The sequence below is a fragment of the Akebia trifoliata genome, chromosome 13 (genome assembly GCF_017979445.1).
Source record: "Akebia trifoliata isolate Shusen 1 chromosome 13, ASM1797944v1, whole genome shotgun sequence".
NCBI lineage: Eukaryota > Viridiplantae > Streptophyta > Magnoliopsida > Ranunculales > Lardizabalaceae > Akebia > Akebia trifoliata.
Window position 1 is genome coordinate 1,322,993 of NC_141387.1, and position 15,908 is coordinate 1,338,900.

The following is a 15,908-nucleotide window of genomic DNA, read 5'->3' on the forward strand; positions in this document are numbered from 1 at the left end:
AATTGAATCTTTTTATTTTTTTTTGTGTGGATCTTTTTTCAAAGCAACTTAGAGGGTTGTGGTGTTGGATTGCTAAGGTGATAATCCATTTGAGTAAAATGATGGCTCAAATCTCTACTAAGTTATAGCTAGGAAAATGTTTCTCTCCTCGTTTTGCCTACAGTTAAAGATGAGGACTTATAAGTCATTTTAATTAGTTTATTAGAGTGAGAGATCGAAGAAGAATGTCATTACCCTTTGAGTCACTCACTTAAATTTTTATTTTGTTTTTTAGAAATGAAATTACACATATACCCTCCCCCATCGAATTACTTTATACACCTACCATCTTCCCCATCTATCTACTGAATGGAAGTCTGAATCATCTCATGATCTTCTTCTTCTTCTTCTTCACCATTTACCTCTCTATTTCTCATTATTCATCTCCTTTCGAGTTTCATGATAAGTTGAATCAATGGAGATTAGGTTTTAGATTTCTTTTTTAAATTATCTCATTTCTTTAAAATTACTTTGATTTTTTTTGTATTTAATCATCAAGAAAGATAGAAAAAAAATTATTAAAACCTTTAAAACTACAATTTGGGATTAATAAAAAAATTCCCTAGAGATACATTTTGGGAATGAATAATGTTGAAGTGACCTCAGGCTAGAATCTCATATTGCACTTCTTAACATGGAAGTGTATGGGAACCATAGATGCTTTCTCACTCATATCCAAAGGTCATGTTGATGTAGAGTCTCAACTACTAGCATTGGACTTGGAATGTATGGGCACTCATAAAAATGTTTTGAATAAAGCTCAAATCTGATGGATAAAAATCACAAGTCCGTCTGTCGGGTTTCATTGGGTTAAGAAAGCTCATTATCCCTCAAGAAGGGGAATCGTCATTGCCTTTCAATAACACCAACCTCATTCTCCAGTATATCTTTTCAAATTGATGACATGACACCTCATTATCTATATAATAAAACACAACTATATGGTCCACCATTACTATACTTTATGGGACGAACGTCCCATCCATCCTTTGTGTGGGCTCCAGTCTATTGCTTTCTATCTTCATCCTTCAATTTTATTGTCTTTCCTCTCCTTCCTCCTTTTTTATTTTATTTTATTTAAAGTAATACCCCTCTAGCTATTGTTTTTACTCTTTTAATCTCAAAGATTTTTTAATGATACCCTTGCAATTTTATTATTTTTCTTTTTGTACCCCTTTAACAAAGAGGATGGCCGTATTATAGGCACAAACGAACTTGGGTCTATATAATAAAACACAACTATAGGACTCATAATTATTACAGTTATGGGGGACAAACGTCCTATCCATCTTTTGTGTGGGCCCCACTATATTATATTATCTCTTCACCTCTTTTCCTTCCTCTTCTTTTTTTTTTTTTTTTCAATAATACCCCTTCAACTATTATTTTTCCTCTTTTACCTTTTTAACTCTAAAGATTTTAAATAATATCCTTGCAATTTTATTATTTTACTCCTTAATCCCTCAAAGAGAATGCCTATGCTATGGCACGAGTGAACTCTTATATATATAGGGAAATGTTCAGCACCAAACATTTTGGCAAAACATTTTTCAAAACATGGGTTAGAAGTTTTGGAATGGGCTGATTTTTGGTGATGATGATCTCTACGGTGAGGAGATCCTTATCACCAAATATCAGCCCATTCCAAAACTTATAAACCCATCAAAAATGATTTACAAAAAAATGGACGGTTCACGATTTTACAACTTGTAAACATGGGGCTAGAAGTTTTGGAATGGGCTGATTTTTGGTGAGGATGATCTCCTCACCGTAGAGATCATCCTCACCAAAAATCAGCCCATTCCAAAACTTCTAACCCATATAGGACAAAAATGATTGGCTAAAATGTTGGCCAAAATGTTTGGTGCTGAACGAGACCCATATATATATATATATATATCTGTGTGTGTGTGTGTGTGTGTGTCCCAAGTTCAATCTATTTCAAGTCCTACCCATTCCATGAATATGAAATTCGATAACAGAAAAGCATTGTAAGTAGAAAGCTCAAGTACAAGGAGTTTTTGATTAAGTCAATTAGCACAAAATCTATAGGCCAACCCATTTTCTTGCTCTTAAAGGGATGGATCCATCTTGACATATGGGCTTCTGCTGAGCTATATGATTGAGTGATATCGTCCGCGAACGAGATGTTTCTCAAAAGTCAGTCATTCCATTTTATCTCATTGTTGAATCAAAAGATTCGAAAAAATCAAACAACTCGATCTCATTCATGGATGAGACGTCAAAGCACAAGTTTTCAAACCATGAGAGACTTGGGAGATGAGAGGTTTTGAAGTCATTTTAATTATTTTATGAGGGGTCTTAGGGAATTAATGTTCAACAACTACACTTCGAAAATTGGATTTTGTTTCGAAAATGACCTTGAAATTATTTTTTTATAGAAAATATTCGATTTCTTCCACTGCGATAAATCTACCACAACCAAATCGAAGATCTCTAATTACTTACTTACTTGTAAGTTCATTTCTGTTTTGTAAATTTTTTTTTTCTTTTTTTAAATTCTGTCTTGTAATTTAATCTTTAATAGATGCCCTGTTCCTCAACAGTTATTATGAATCTAAAATTTGATTTTTGAAGTTACTGTTAAAGTTGAGGGGGGCTCTGCGCCTGAAATAAAGCCAGGGCAAACATCAAATATTGATGTACGAAGTCGAATCAAACTGGGAATTCTTTTTTACTTATTAACTGTATGTATAAGATACAAATATCGATGTTTGAAATCGAATCAAACTAGGAATCCTTTTTACTTATAAACTGTATAAGATACAAATATCGATGTTTCAAGTCGAATCAAACTGGGAATCCTTTTTCGCTTATTAACTGTATAAGATACAATTATACAACCCTAAACCCTATAAAATCATAATTCCCTGAAAGAATTCGTATTTTACACTAAAGAGTAAGGACGAAAAATCCCAGAAGGAATTCGTAATTTGTAAGTTTTTTTCTTATTTCTTAATTTTTTTTTCTTTCTTTCTGTGATTTTCTTAAGAGTAATCTTTTTATTCATATTTTTGAAGTTATATTTTATAAGTGAGATAGCGTGGCTATCTTAAGGGGCCATTCTTTCATGATAGCTGAATAAGAATTCCTTCTAGAGGTCATGCTTCAAGGCTTAGATATGATTTAAGGGAAATTTTTTTTTTTTTTTTTTTTTCCTTTTGGCATGATCCAAGTTTTCCGATCCGAACCCCAAAAATACCCAAAACCTGACGTGGTTTAGTTTGGTTACAGTTTGAATATAGAGGCTGCTAAATATTTTAATTCTGTATTCTAAAGTTGTGTGTGTGTGTTTTTTTTATAAATATAAGTTATTTTTTGATGAATAATTTTTCTTTTTCTAGGAAACCAATGGGTGTGAAAAGGAAAATGCTTCCAAAAAGAGCATGCAAGTGGAGGAGTGGAGTAGATAGCATTAGTGAATTACCTGATTCCCTTCTTCATGACATCCTCTCTCTACTTCCAATAGAGCAAGCTGTTACTACAAGTATTTTATCAACAAGATGGAGATACTTGTGGACTTCAATGCCTGTTCTCGATTTTTTACATAGGAGTAACTTGATGATTTGTGACCACAACCCCGATCTCCATTACAAATATTATCCCAACCCAACATCTCCAACGAAGTTCATAAATTTTGTGGATAAAGTTTTACAACACCATGACATGAACATACAGAAATTCAGCCTTGATTTTGAAGACCAAGTTGATGAATCCATTTTTATTGGATGGGTCTCGAAACTTATAAGATGTAAGGTTCAGGAGCTTACACTCATTTTGGATGCAAAACAACCCTTTGTATTTGGCCCGGATCTTATAAAATGCGAATCACTAGTGAAGTTGAAACTAGAAATGAGAAATTGTTTTATCAGGCTTCCAACCTCCACTTGTTTTCCGCACCTCAAAGTCTTTCATCTTTCATGGGTGTATTTCAATTCAACCGAACAACTTTTTTCCAACTTCCCAGTTCTCGAAGAGTTGATATTTGATAAATGTAACTTGGAATATATGAATATTTCAGGGCGTGCACTAAAGAGATTAACAATTCAAGAATACATACAAAGGGAGGATCTTGGTTTAAGAGATTGTGTAATCAAGATCGATGCACCGAACCTCGTAGATCTGAGTTGTTTGTGTTATTTACCAAAAGATTTTATTCCATGCAACTTTCCATCATTAACTAATGCTTGTATTGGTTTTGCAACTGAAAGTTGGGGAAGGAATTCTGAAGAATTAGGATATCGTGCAAGAAAGTTTCTTGGAAGCCTCTCTAATATTAAATCTTTAGATATATGGGGTGAAAGCTTCGAGGTATGCTTGCTTCCTTATTATATTATTGATCTTATTTAGTTAATCATTACTAGTAATATTGAAGGCATCTATCAAAAACTCGACTTCAATATGCAGATACTGATGTTTTGTTTCTCTTAAGTTTTATCTGACTCAATGTTAATGTTTTATTGTGCCTTGTGACAAGATTTTCTCCAATGCGAAAGATCTCTTCACCCATCTTCCTGCATTTAATAATTTGACTCATTTAAATGTGAATATGGGCCTTCGTTTTCCAAATGGAAGAGCTCTGTTGGAATTACTCCATATCTCACCTAATCTAGAATCTCTTGTGCTTCTTGCTGTAAGTCATTATGCCACTTAACATTTCCATTTAGCGTCATTGATCGATCTTTTGTTGCAATTATAGCTAAAGTGTTATATTTTGATTTTCATTCAGGATTTTGAGGTTCAGAAAGAATGTTGGGAATATGAAAAGGTGCCTCAATGTCTGTTGTTACACCTCAAGACAGTTCAATTTATGCATTTTGGTGGGAAGGAAACCGAGTTCTATGCTTTAAAATACTTCTTGAAGAATGCCAAGGTTTTGAAGATGATGACTGTCACTTGTAGTCATTTATCAACAAATCTAGAGAAGAAACTGGAGATTTCAAAACAGATACTAATGCTTCCAAGAGGCTCAACCAACAGCGTAATTCAGTTCAACTAATGCATTTTATAGAGTGTTTTAAGATCCAAGTTTTGGAGTTATAAAACATACCCAATGTAAAGATTTTGTAATGGTACATGAATGGAAACCTTATATATATTTGATGTCCCGACTTGATTGAGTATAACCAAAAACATACACAATGCCATTTTTTCCTAAGAGGTCATCCATTGAATGGACCTCCATATATTCTTGTTCATAAATAGTTCAAACTTACTTGTAGTTTTGATTCAAGACTAAAGAAACATGTATCCTTCTTCCCCGACAAGATTTGCGTAGTGTGAATGTAAAGTTTTATCTAATTGTTTGGTTTGAGTAAAAAACTTGGCTTTTTTCTTTTTTTTTTCATTTGTTGTATAATGCTTTAGGGGTTGAAATTCATCACCTACTTCAAAATGTGTTTGATTCATTTTTACATTATGTTAAGTAACAGACAAACAAGAGATATTGGAGGAAATTATCTTGAAGAAGTTATGCTAGTCAATTAACCAAGTATGGGATATTTACAAGGTGCATCATGTTGTTTTGTTTTATTAGTTATTTTACAAAGATAGGAGGAAAAATGCAGATTTCCTAGTTATTAGTTTCAATAATACATTTTTTTCCTAGAGATACATTTTTTAGAATCCTTACATCTCTACAGTCATGCTGATGGAGGGCCTCTCCAAGTGAAAACTTTAAATTCAACAGGCCAAGCCACACAAATTTTAGAAATCAGATTTTGACATCTCAGGGCCATTGAAAATTTTTAGAACCGTTGAATTTCTCCTATCCTCCTTAATTTGATGATTTCGGCCCGTCGAAAAAAAAAAAAAAAACCTAACAATGAAAAATTTGACGCCTTCGTCTTTCGAATTTTATGAAATACGACAGTCTTTGGCCGTTGAATATGGGCTTCTTTCATATATTGCCTAAACTGCTATTATTGGGATTGGAAATTGGAATGTATGGGCATGATCATAAAACGCTGTTGAAAAAAGCTCAAATCCAATGGTCAAAGTAAAGCTCATTAAATAATAGACTTACCATCAATCCCACACAAGGGAGAAGCATCACTGCCTTTCAATAACACCAATTCCGTTCTTCCTATTTATATATCTTTTCTTCTAGGATGATTTAGACATACCCTTCCATGTGTTGGTAAAGAATGGTACTACAGTGACATCCTACAACACTTTCTATGGCACTGTTTGCTCATGGAACCATTGATTTTCCTTGAATGTACAACACTTATATCTCGAGGAAAAGCATATACGGTATTGTGCAAACCCCCCACGTCATTGCATGCAGGGGCAATTTAGCATTTCTCTTTGATAAATATTTGAAACACCCCCATTATTCAAATTGATGACATGACACCTAGTGATTCTAATATCAATTATAATAAAAATGACCTAAACATCGTCATCTTCAACCTACAACCAAAAATCCTACATTTTCTTCTCACAAAAATATGTCTTCTTCAAGTTCTTCAGCCTCTAATGTACATTATTTCAATTTATTCAACTTCAATTTCAATCTATCATATTCAACCCCAGCATGATCCATGTAGGGGTATTTTTTTCTGAGCAACCTTCTTGCACCTCAACTTGTAGCTTTAATGGTGGGTCCTCCTTCTTCTGCAAAGTTTGTGCACCGATGTTGTATCAATCAAAAATCCTCTGACACTCAAGTTAGTATCTCACTTAATGAATATGGTGTCTTCCTTGTCATCTTTCACCCCCATTTATAGGTGGATTTCCTTTCGCCAATCACATAATCTACTCCCTTATTCATTGGATATGGAAATATTCCATCCTAATGGCATAAAATGTGTCAAATTTTATGTGAAATCCAAATTTACCAAGTTTGGATCCTTAAAGGATAAAAAAAAATGGGTTGAATATGATTTGATGTCTCTGTCGATAGCTAATTTCATTTTCCTTCCTCGAGATGTGAAAATAAGAGGTGACAAATGATTTAATTGATTTTGATGAAAATGATGGTGGTACAATTCTCAATATACTCACTAGAGAGAGTTCTCTTTTGATTAACATTCCGATTTTTTTAAGATGATGATGTGAAATTTTCTTCTCTTCGAACTTTATCAATTGAGGATGATGATCTTGTATTTTGAGAACGCTTCAAACCAGATCTTCTCTGGGTTTGTTAGAGTCCAAGTGTTTCTCTAGATGAGAGCTTGTGAGCTTCTTCTTCTTTGGAAATGGAAATTCTTTTTTAGAGAAAATGATTTGCTAATTTTCTTTGGAAAAAAATGATTTAATTTCTCTTATTTTGGAGAAATGATCTAAGCTTTTTTGAATGCTTAGACTTTCGTATTTATAGAATCAGGTAAAAGTGATTTTTCAATTATACCCCCAACTTAAATGGTGTAAGTAAATTGGTCTAAAAGTCAAAATTGTTTATTTCTAATTTAGGTAATTATAGTAATTTCTTAATGGCCTTGGTCTAATCTTTCCGATTATTGGACTAAAAGATCAAGATGTTAAGCGATTTGAACAACCCATTTGCTAGGTTTTCAAGGTTTGATCACAAATAACTTTACTTATGGGTATGTGGGACCTGGACCTAATATCTATCACTTTGACAAATTAGGAACTTTGAATTACATCACTGAAAATCCAAGTCCAAACCTATAAAAAGACCATTTTAAGCAAATGAGCCCAAAATGGAGGTAAGGATCCATTAGTTAATTAGGGGCCCTTTTTTTGTTGTTGTTATTTATGAATTAATTAAAATGTTATTTGTATTTTTTAAGGAATTTAGGGAGTAATGTAAATTTTTCTTAATATGGATAATTTGATTGGGAAATTGGGAGGAAAGAGAAGATAAAAGATGAGAGAAGAGAGGATGGGAGGTAAGAAAGACGACATAAAGTAATAAAATAAAAAAATAAAAAAATAAAAAAGATAAAGAGAGGAATATACATAAATGCAAGAGTGAAAAAGAGAGAGCATAGAAGATGAAGCAGATGGGAGAGAGATTAGCAAAAAAAAAAAGGGGAAAAAATAGAAAAAAAGATGAGAACAATTTTATCTTGAATAATGATAAATTGATTGCCCCTCTAACAAATTCCACCCAGACTCTCCCCACGTAATTGTGCATAAAACCACAGATTTTTTTATCGGGATACACAACTACACATATTTATGGGGATTGCAGTTGTGTATTCGGAAGGAAAATCTATGGTTCTATGCACAACCACATGAGGAGAGTTTGTTAGAGGGGGAGTAAGAAAATCACGACTCTTTTATCTTCTTATATGATTCAACATGCTGAAGAAAAGTAATAGGGGTAAACCTAATATTGCATTAGGTGGGGATGGTAACCTTAATTTTAAAGGGTACTAAATTACCCTAAAAAAATCCTAATATTAGGAAATCTAAATTTAGAAATTATATAATTCTTCAACATTTTTATATCTTATCCCAATTAGTGGGGTCAGCAAATTGATTGTTATTATGATATTTGACCCTATTTTAAGTCATATTAAGACTAGGGGTGCAACTTGGTTTGGTTTGAGGTCAAATTGGAATCGAACCAACATAGATCAATTCCACTAAATAAGAACCAGAACTGAATCAAATTCCATTGGAACCAAACCTACCCAAACCAAATTAAAGTCGGTTTGGTTTGATTCGATTTCACGGATTGCAAATATTTTATAAATTATAAGTAATATTTTTTAATGAAAAAATAAACAAAAAATTTCATATATCACAAATCTATCTATAAAAAACCATTAGTTTTTTCATAAAAGATCACTAATCTATGTACTAACTCTTAAAATAATTCATAATAATAATTATATACATATATATTTATTTATTGCATAGAGGGTTGGTTCTCGGTTTGGTTCGGTTCTATACAAGCTTGATCGGAGAACCGAACCAAATTGATCACTTCTCCATTTTCGTAACCCGGAACCGAACCGCAACTTGTTCCAAACCAAACCAAACCACCCCAAAGCTATCGGTTTGGTTCGATTCTCGGTTTGAATCAGACCAAGTTGCACCCCTAATTAAGACATGCTTGTTCATATATTTTAACTTCTTCCATTCACATTATTCTCGATAGCAACCACTTTAAAGTCATAGACTTGCATCAAAATGAAGGGTTTTACTCATGCTGTTATTTCCACTCGTAACACATGCTCAAATCATTTCAACAATTTTCATTAATCTTATAAGCTAATTTATATAATAAAACACAACAGTTGTCTTCTGTTCCTCCAATGTTTATTTTTCATAAAGAGTGGTTGAGATTCTCATTATTTTATTTATTTCTTTTTCAAAAATATTCTTCCAATTTTATTGCATTTTCTCTTTGACCCCTTTCCAACAATACCTTTTAACGTTATTTTTTTTTTTTCTCTTCTTTATTTTTATTTTTTTCCAATAATGCCTCTAACCTTTTTTGTTTTTAGCCTTTTATCCCTTTTCAATAATACCCTTGCAACTTTATAATGTTTTATCTTTCACCCCCTTTAACCCCCCAAGAGGATGATCATCATATACGAATGAGCAAACTCTAATTGTATATAAATCTTCTCAAATTAATTTATAATTTTTTATTTTTATCCTATTATTACAACAAATTTATCTTAAGATCTTCAAACTCTATTATCCTAATTCTATGAGCACATCATACAGTGACAATCTAACATTTAACACCATAAAGTATGGCTAGACTGGGTTTTACACAATTTTCTTTTTTTTTAGTTGATCATACACATTGATTGCTACAATTTTATTTTATGCAACACGACTTTTATTAGTTAATCAAGACCAATTTCTTAAAACTATGTACTCTTGACATTTAATATTTTGTTACTTATCAAGAAATTACCATTATTTATATTATTTTGGATAAATTATCTTCAATGAATTAATAAATTTATTCACATATATTTTTGTAATTTAAAATAAATTAACAAATGTAGATTTATATCATCAACACCAATCCTTCACCCATTAGGGGTGTGGCTTGTTGGTAAGGCGCAACGACAAAAGTATGCTCCTCTTGATTGTGAGTTCAAAATTGAGTGCAACCTTTGAATAACCTGCTTAACAGAGACCTCTGCAGTCGATGCTCTGTGGGTTCCCGAAAAGAAAACAAGTCTCCTGAGATATTCTATGGGTTCCCAAAAAGAAAACACTAACCCTTCTCTCACTATAATATCGAAGAATTAAGCTCAAGTTATAGAGGCATTTTTTGAGTTATTGATTGATTTTCAATCAATAAAAAACATAAAACGTGACACACCATTCATATTGACTCGCTCGAGTCATCTCGGTCTCCAACGAGTTTTTAAACCACTGAAACAAATCAACAACGCAAGCGATTCGTTACAGCTATCCTTCAAGCTTCCCCAAACCCAACCCAACTCTCCAAAAACAAAGATCCATTCTCCATTTTTTTTTCCAGAGAATTCGTTTCGCAAAAAAACCAATTCGATCTTTTCGATTGATTTCTTGAATTGGGTTTTTATTGTTTCGATCTAAAAAAAGGGTTTTTTTCTTCTTTTTTTTTTTTAAATTTTTTTGGCGAATCACGAATTTTACTATGAGGAAGAGAGAAAGAGAGAACCCTTGTGGGGTTTGTGGGCACTATCACAAGTACGAAGAAGGGGAAGTTTGTGGGATTTGCGGTCACCGTCCTCCGGTTTCATCTGAGAAATTGGGCTTTCAGGCGAGCGCTTTTCCGTCGGAGATCTTGCCGGAATTTCTCTACTTGGGGAGCTACGATAACGCTTCACGTGCCGAGCTTCTCAAGACTCAAGGAATCTCTCGTGTTCTCAATGTGAGCTTCTCCTTTAATCCCTCTTTGTTTGTTTATTTTGATTGATCTTCTTATTTGGTATCAAAATTTGATTTTTTTTTTCGATTAACAAAATAAATCAATTTGTCCAATTAAACAAGAAATTTTAATGATTTATTTATTTATTTATTGTAGACTGTACCTGCTTGTCAAAATCTGTACAAGAACTCATTCACTTATCACTGCTTGCAAGAGGAGAAAACTTTACCATTTGATGATGCAATCCAATTTTTAGGTATGGGTGTAATCATTTTGTTTTGATACTTTATTTTGTGAACTAATAATTATTGGTTCTCATGATTATTTGATAAATTACGATGGTTGATGAACTCATCTTTCCTTAATTTTCTTGCTGACCGATACTAACTGTTTATATGGTATGGAATTTGTGGTATTTTTTGTCGACTCAAATGGTTAAAATACTTACCCAATTAAGAAAAAGGTAAAATGGTGTTTAATTTTGAGAGTGATCGACAAAAATATGATGGAATATTGACTATACGTCATTATGACCATATATATGGGTTCTTGTGAATTTATTTTGATGTCTAAAAGTGATCAAATGTGGTGCAATATGTAAAGCTGGGATTTTTTATTTTTTTTGTTGAGGGTGGGGGGAAGCTTCTCGAGGGTGGGTGTGTGGTGAAAATGTTGGAAATGAGGTAGGTGTAGTGGTCGGAAAATAATTAGTGGATAGTGTTGGAAGTATCATGAGAGTGGGTGATGGAATTTGGTCAGCTAAACCATTCTTACGAGATGATATAGGCAATGATATTAGTGCTTATATGATCCAAGAAGGATCAGATGAAAGTATTAAGCCACAAAATGTGGAAAATATGAATAATTTTTTATAATTTCAGATGGATAAATGGCATGCATAGAAGAAGACCTAAATGGTCAAGTAGGAAAAAACCATGGGGAATATGAAATGGTGGGTGGAGGAATAGGGCTTGGAAAAAGAAATGAGGTGGGTGTTACAATACTTGGAGTTTTTCTTGGCATAGATCTGATATTGGCAAATACTCAGTTCAATAAAAGAGATGAACATCTAGTAAATTTGATCAAGTAGGAGTTTTACAGGATTTTTTTGCATCTAATAAGGAAAGAGTGCTTGACATGCAAAGATTGTGAGTTTATCTCAAGGGAAGAATTTTAAGTGACTATGGAATATAGGTTAATGGTTATGGATGCTTGCATTAAGAGATGAACTAGAATAATTCAAAATAAAGATACCCAATGAGTAGGTCGTGGAACCTAGAAGGAGAAAACATAGTGTTAATTAAGGAAATATTGGTTAAGAGTGGAAACTGAAATCTAGACCTCGGAATTACCGTAACGTGGTATGGAATATCCAATTCTATTAGGAGAGTATTGAAAGTTCTTACGGAATCTAAAGAGTAAGTCACTTGCAAAAAGAATTTATTGGTGGAATGATGGGGTTCTAAAGGTCATTAGAAAAAAGGGGTTGTGGCTCAAGACTTGGCAACAAACTAGAAGTGACAAACTTTAAAAATTATAAAATTGTTATAAATGCAAAGAAAGTAGGCATTTGTAAGCTTTGTTACCTGTTCCATTAATCATTAAAGTCATTGTGGGGCATTCTGGCACGTTTGCACATTATATTGTATGTCATTTTGTACAAAATAAATAAAAAATCTTTCTTGGTCGCTGCAGAAGTTAGTTTGTGTTGTTTTGCTTACTGAGCACTGCGAATTTAACATATTCGTGTCTGCGCAGAGCAATGTGAAAGGGACAAGGCTCGTGTTCTTGTGCACTGCATGTCAGGAAAAAATAGGTTAGTTACTTCTGAAATAGTGATATGGTATATGGGCCTGTTTCTTAATTCATGTTTGCTGGTCATGTCATTGTGTGATCTTTGACAGATCTCCAGCTATTGTAATGGCATACTTGATGAGATGCAAAGGATGGAGACTTGCACTAACTTATCAATGGGTGAAAGACCGGAGGCCATCTGTTGACATATCTTCGGGTCTGTAAACTCCCTGACATGCATCTACTATGCGTTGAGCATTGCAAAGTGATACTTTTTTTAATTTAATTTAGTTTTCATTCACATGTTTTAAAGCAAACCACCTCCTACGAGTAAGCTGGGTGAGGATTTGAAGAGTGTTACACCACATTCACATTGGCCAAAGCTTATCAAAGCTAAAAATTACCCTGCAAAGTTTGCTAGTAAAAGGATAACACTTTCCTAGCAAAAAACCCTATTTCTCATTCACTAAGAAAATACTTCTTGATCACCACTAAGTACTAAAATAGGTGTAATTGTTAGGCAATCGTGTTTTTTGAATTTATAGTGCCTGCAACACCAACACCATGGTGTGCTGGTCTGTGCACTTTTCAAGATCCTCTTTGAATAGGCAGAACTCTGAAGATTGGTTACCTCTTTTTGTGGTCTTCACCATAGAATGATTGCTACCATGATGAGTTGACCTCTCGCCAATTGAGATTCTTAACGGCCCAGAGTAGCTTTAGTATTGAAGGTGCCAGCTGGCTAAGTTGGTAAGGTCTGGGAGTGTGATACCACAACTTGGGTTTCACCTTCACCCGCTAATTACTAACCATTAAACTGCTCGTCTATCCAAAAAAGAGTTGGGAGTTTTTTATTTTGCATAATGATGCTTTAATTTTGCTCTCAAGGTCTTTATAGTAACATGTGAAAATCTTGGCATTCTTCTCATGAAAATGCCCATAATCTAGTTTTTATAAACATGCTTTAAATGCATTCTCTCAAGTTACCTATTTCCCACAACTAAAATATTTGATCTAAGATTGTATTCCTGCAAAGGGGGGGTCACCTTGGGAAAGAGATCCCTTTTGTCTTGGTTTGGCTTATCCCAAGTCCTGACACATTAACCTGTTGTAGGTTTTACAATGTGAAGTAGATCTTGAAACATGCAATTAAATATCTGCAGAACATAAAGTGAGAATAGTATCTATTATTTGTTTAACGAATTCTAAGAGCTGGACAATCTAGGTTTTAGCAATATCATTGATTTTAATTCAAAAGAAATATAAATTCCATTAAAACTTATCAATATAAATTCATGGGAAAATTACTAAAACAGGGATAAATATTTTAATATTTATAAAAAAAGAGTATTTTTTCAAAAATAACCAAAAACAAATTAACTCGCTGGACAGTCCAGCGTTTTAGTAACTTGCAGGACTGTCGAGCGTTTTAATGTGTTAGAATACATTGCTTTACCAAAAATGCCCTTCTAATAATTAAAACGCAGCATTTAACGTCCATTTAAAACATTGGACAGTCCAGCGACTTGATTCATTTTTGGTAATTTTTTTAAAAATAGATTTTTTTTTGTGTGTAAATATTAAAATATTTAACCCTCGTTTAGTAATTTTCTCAATTCATTCGAAGCTTCTGGGTTCATTCCTTTATGGATTCCCTTTGTGCAGCTTGGATGATCATAATCATTTGATTTGTTAAATTTTCTCTGGAATGTCTGTAATAATTTTTGTTCCTTAATTTTTTTTCTTCTGAGTTCTGACTACATAAAAGAATGCTGTAAGACAGATGGTTGAGTCAATCTGCCCAGGTCAATACTTGGCTTGACATTCTCCTAGGCAGGACCTGTTAACTTGTTTTTCTCATTGACTATTACACATATGAAATATTCACTTCTACTCTACATAATCTTGCTAACTTCGTTGTTTCTCTATGCACAAATTGTAGCGGTCTACCAGCAGTTGCAGGATTATGAACAGAAGATCTTTGGATCATTTGAACGAAGCCCAATCTTACCGGTCTTCCCTTTGTCAGACCCACCATCATTTGGGTTCGGGTTCCCAAAAGGTAATGATCCCGTTCCTGTCCATGCATTCAGCAACCTGGCTACAACCTCCATTTTCGATCGACCTACCTTGAATGTTCCTCCACATGAGTTTACTTTTGGAGCAGGCAAGGACGAGAAGATCCACGACAATCAATTTGATGTAGGCCCACTGAATGGGAACGATAGCCCAATGGAAAGCTGAAATTCTTAGCTGCCTTTGTAGTAGGATGAACCACTGGTCACGAGTGACAGCTCCAAATTTCGACATGTTTACATGTGAATTTTGTACATAAAAGATGGAAGTGGTGATTCCTCATGTCATGTGTCTGTGTCAAATTCGAGTCTTTCACATGTAATGCATGGATTTTAAAGCCAGAGGTTGGGAGTGTTACTTTTCATTCTTAAAGAACTTTGTTTAAATTACAAGACTACACAGAAGGGTTTATTGCTATGTGCCATGTTCCTTATAACATATAAATTCACTTTGACAATTTGTTTGTAAATATACATTTTGAACCAAAGGCTCATGCTAAATCCTGTACTCTTAGATGGAATTTTCCTCTTTGGGGATTTTTTTTTTCATCAATCTTTTTCAGTGATTGCATGTCTATGTTTCTATATATTTTCTAAAACCCCCTCATATTACCCAAATATGCATCCACATACACTCCCACTCCCACTCTTGATAAGAGGATGTTTAGTGCCTTGGTCAAAATACTTTCCTAATAGTTCTACTTTATGGTAATTTATATTCTATCATCATCATCATCATCCAAACATTGTTGGTGGCCATGTCACTTTTGAACTTTGTTCCAGTCCTCTTGTTTTTTTTTTTTTTCAAAGCCTTTAACGTAAAATAGAATGACCATTATCATCATTGATCTTTGTCGAATATGCCCAATTGTATTAGTCAACTTTCTTTTATTTATATCCGGAGTTATCCTAATGTTCTAATTTTTGGATTTCTCCTTTATCTTATTTTAGATTCTCTTATTGTAGTTATCCATGATTTCTCCAAGTCCATTTATTTATAAGATGTGTGGTTGTATTACTTTCCATCTCAATATCTTTGATTTTTATTTTGGGTGGTTTACAAGAACAGAAGTATTTTGCCAAAATAACTAGTTCAGTCACATCTTTGAAGTATTTATCAAAAGGACTGTATACTCTTTTTGGTATTTTATCTTTTATCAAAATGGATATTTCCTGTATGG

General features: G+C 33.4%; 2 protein-coding genes across 6 annotated transcripts; both read left to right on the forward strand.

The window, feature by feature from the left end:
* Nucleotides 1-2,410: 2,410 nt before the first annotated feature.
* Nucleotides 2,411-5,329, forward strand: LOC147387165 (F-box/LRR-repeat protein At4g14103-like). 3 transcript variants are annotated; one of them, XM_086421132.1, is made up of 5 exons: nucleotides 2,756-2,995; nucleotides 3,405-3,811; nucleotides 4,082-4,371; nucleotides 4,538-4,693; nucleotides 4,790-5,329. In XM_086421132.1, exons 2-5 carry the CDS (start codon nucleotides 3,412-3,414, stop codon nucleotides 5,057-5,059), a joined length of 1,116 nt encoding a protein of 371 aa, XP_086277258.1. In that variant the 5' UTR covers nucleotides 2,756-2,995; nucleotides 3,405-3,411; the 3' UTR covers nucleotides 5,060-5,329. The 3 variants fall into 3 exon arrangements, with proteins under 3 accessions (XP_086277257.1, XP_086277258.1, XP_086277256.1); XM_086421131.1 differs by lacking the exon at nucleotides 2,756-2,995 and adding an exon at nucleotides 2,411-2,514 and having other exon boundaries at nucleotides 3,405-4,371; XM_086421130.1 differs by having other exon boundaries at nucleotides 2,759-2,995; nucleotides 3,405-4,371.
* Nucleotides 5,330-10,282: 4,953 nt separating this feature from the next.
* IBR5 (indole-3-butyric acid response 5) lies at nucleotides 10,283-15,185 on the forward strand. Of its 3 annotated transcripts, XM_086420748.1 has the most exons (6): nucleotides 10,283-10,861; nucleotides 11,015-11,114; nucleotides 12,617-12,674; nucleotides 12,763-12,869; nucleotides 14,595-14,714; nucleotides 14,820-15,185. In XM_086420748.1, the coding sequence occupies exons 1-6, from the start codon at nucleotides 10,625-10,627 to the stop codon at nucleotides 14,894-14,896; spliced, it is 699 nt and encodes a 232-aa protein (XP_086276874.1). In that variant the 5' UTR covers nucleotides 10,283-10,624; the 3' UTR covers nucleotides 14,897-15,185. The 3 variants fall into 3 exon arrangements, with proteins under 3 accessions (XP_086276874.1, XP_086276876.1, XP_086276873.1); XM_086420747.1 differs by having other exon boundaries at nucleotides 10,383-10,861; nucleotides 14,595-15,185; XM_086420750.1 differs by lacking the exons at nucleotides 12,617-12,674; nucleotides 12,763-12,869 and having other exon boundaries at nucleotides 10,379-10,861; nucleotides 14,595-15,185.
* Nucleotides 15,186-15,908: the final 723 nt, after the last annotated feature.

Bases quoted from the DNA above. Each gene is read 5' to 3' on its own strand.
- LOC147387165 (XM_086421131.1), top strand. From the start codon at position 3,412: ATGGGTGTGAAAAGGAAAATGCTTCCAAAAAGAGCATGCAAGTGGAGG. The intron at 4,372-4,537 runs GTATGCTTGCTT...CCTTGTGACAAG, and splicing joins TATGGGGTGAAAGCTTCGAG to ATTTTCTCCAATGCGAAAGA. The intron at 4,694-4,789 runs GTAAGTCATTAT...ATTTTCATTCAG, and splicing joins AATCTCTTGTGCTTCTTGCT to GATTTTGAGGTTCAGAAAGA.
- IBR5 (XM_086420747.1), top strand. From the start codon at position 10,625: ATGAGGAAGAGAGAAAGAGAGAACCCTTGTGGGGTTTGTGGGCACTAT. The intron at 10,862-11,014 runs GTGAGCTTCTCC...TATTTATTGTAG, and splicing joins GAATCTCTCGTGTTCTCAAT to ACTGTACCTGCTTGTCAAAA. The intron at 12,675-12,762 runs GTTAGTTACTTC...GATCTTTGACAG, and splicing joins TGCATGTCAGGAAAAAATAG to ATCTCCAGCTATTGTAATGG.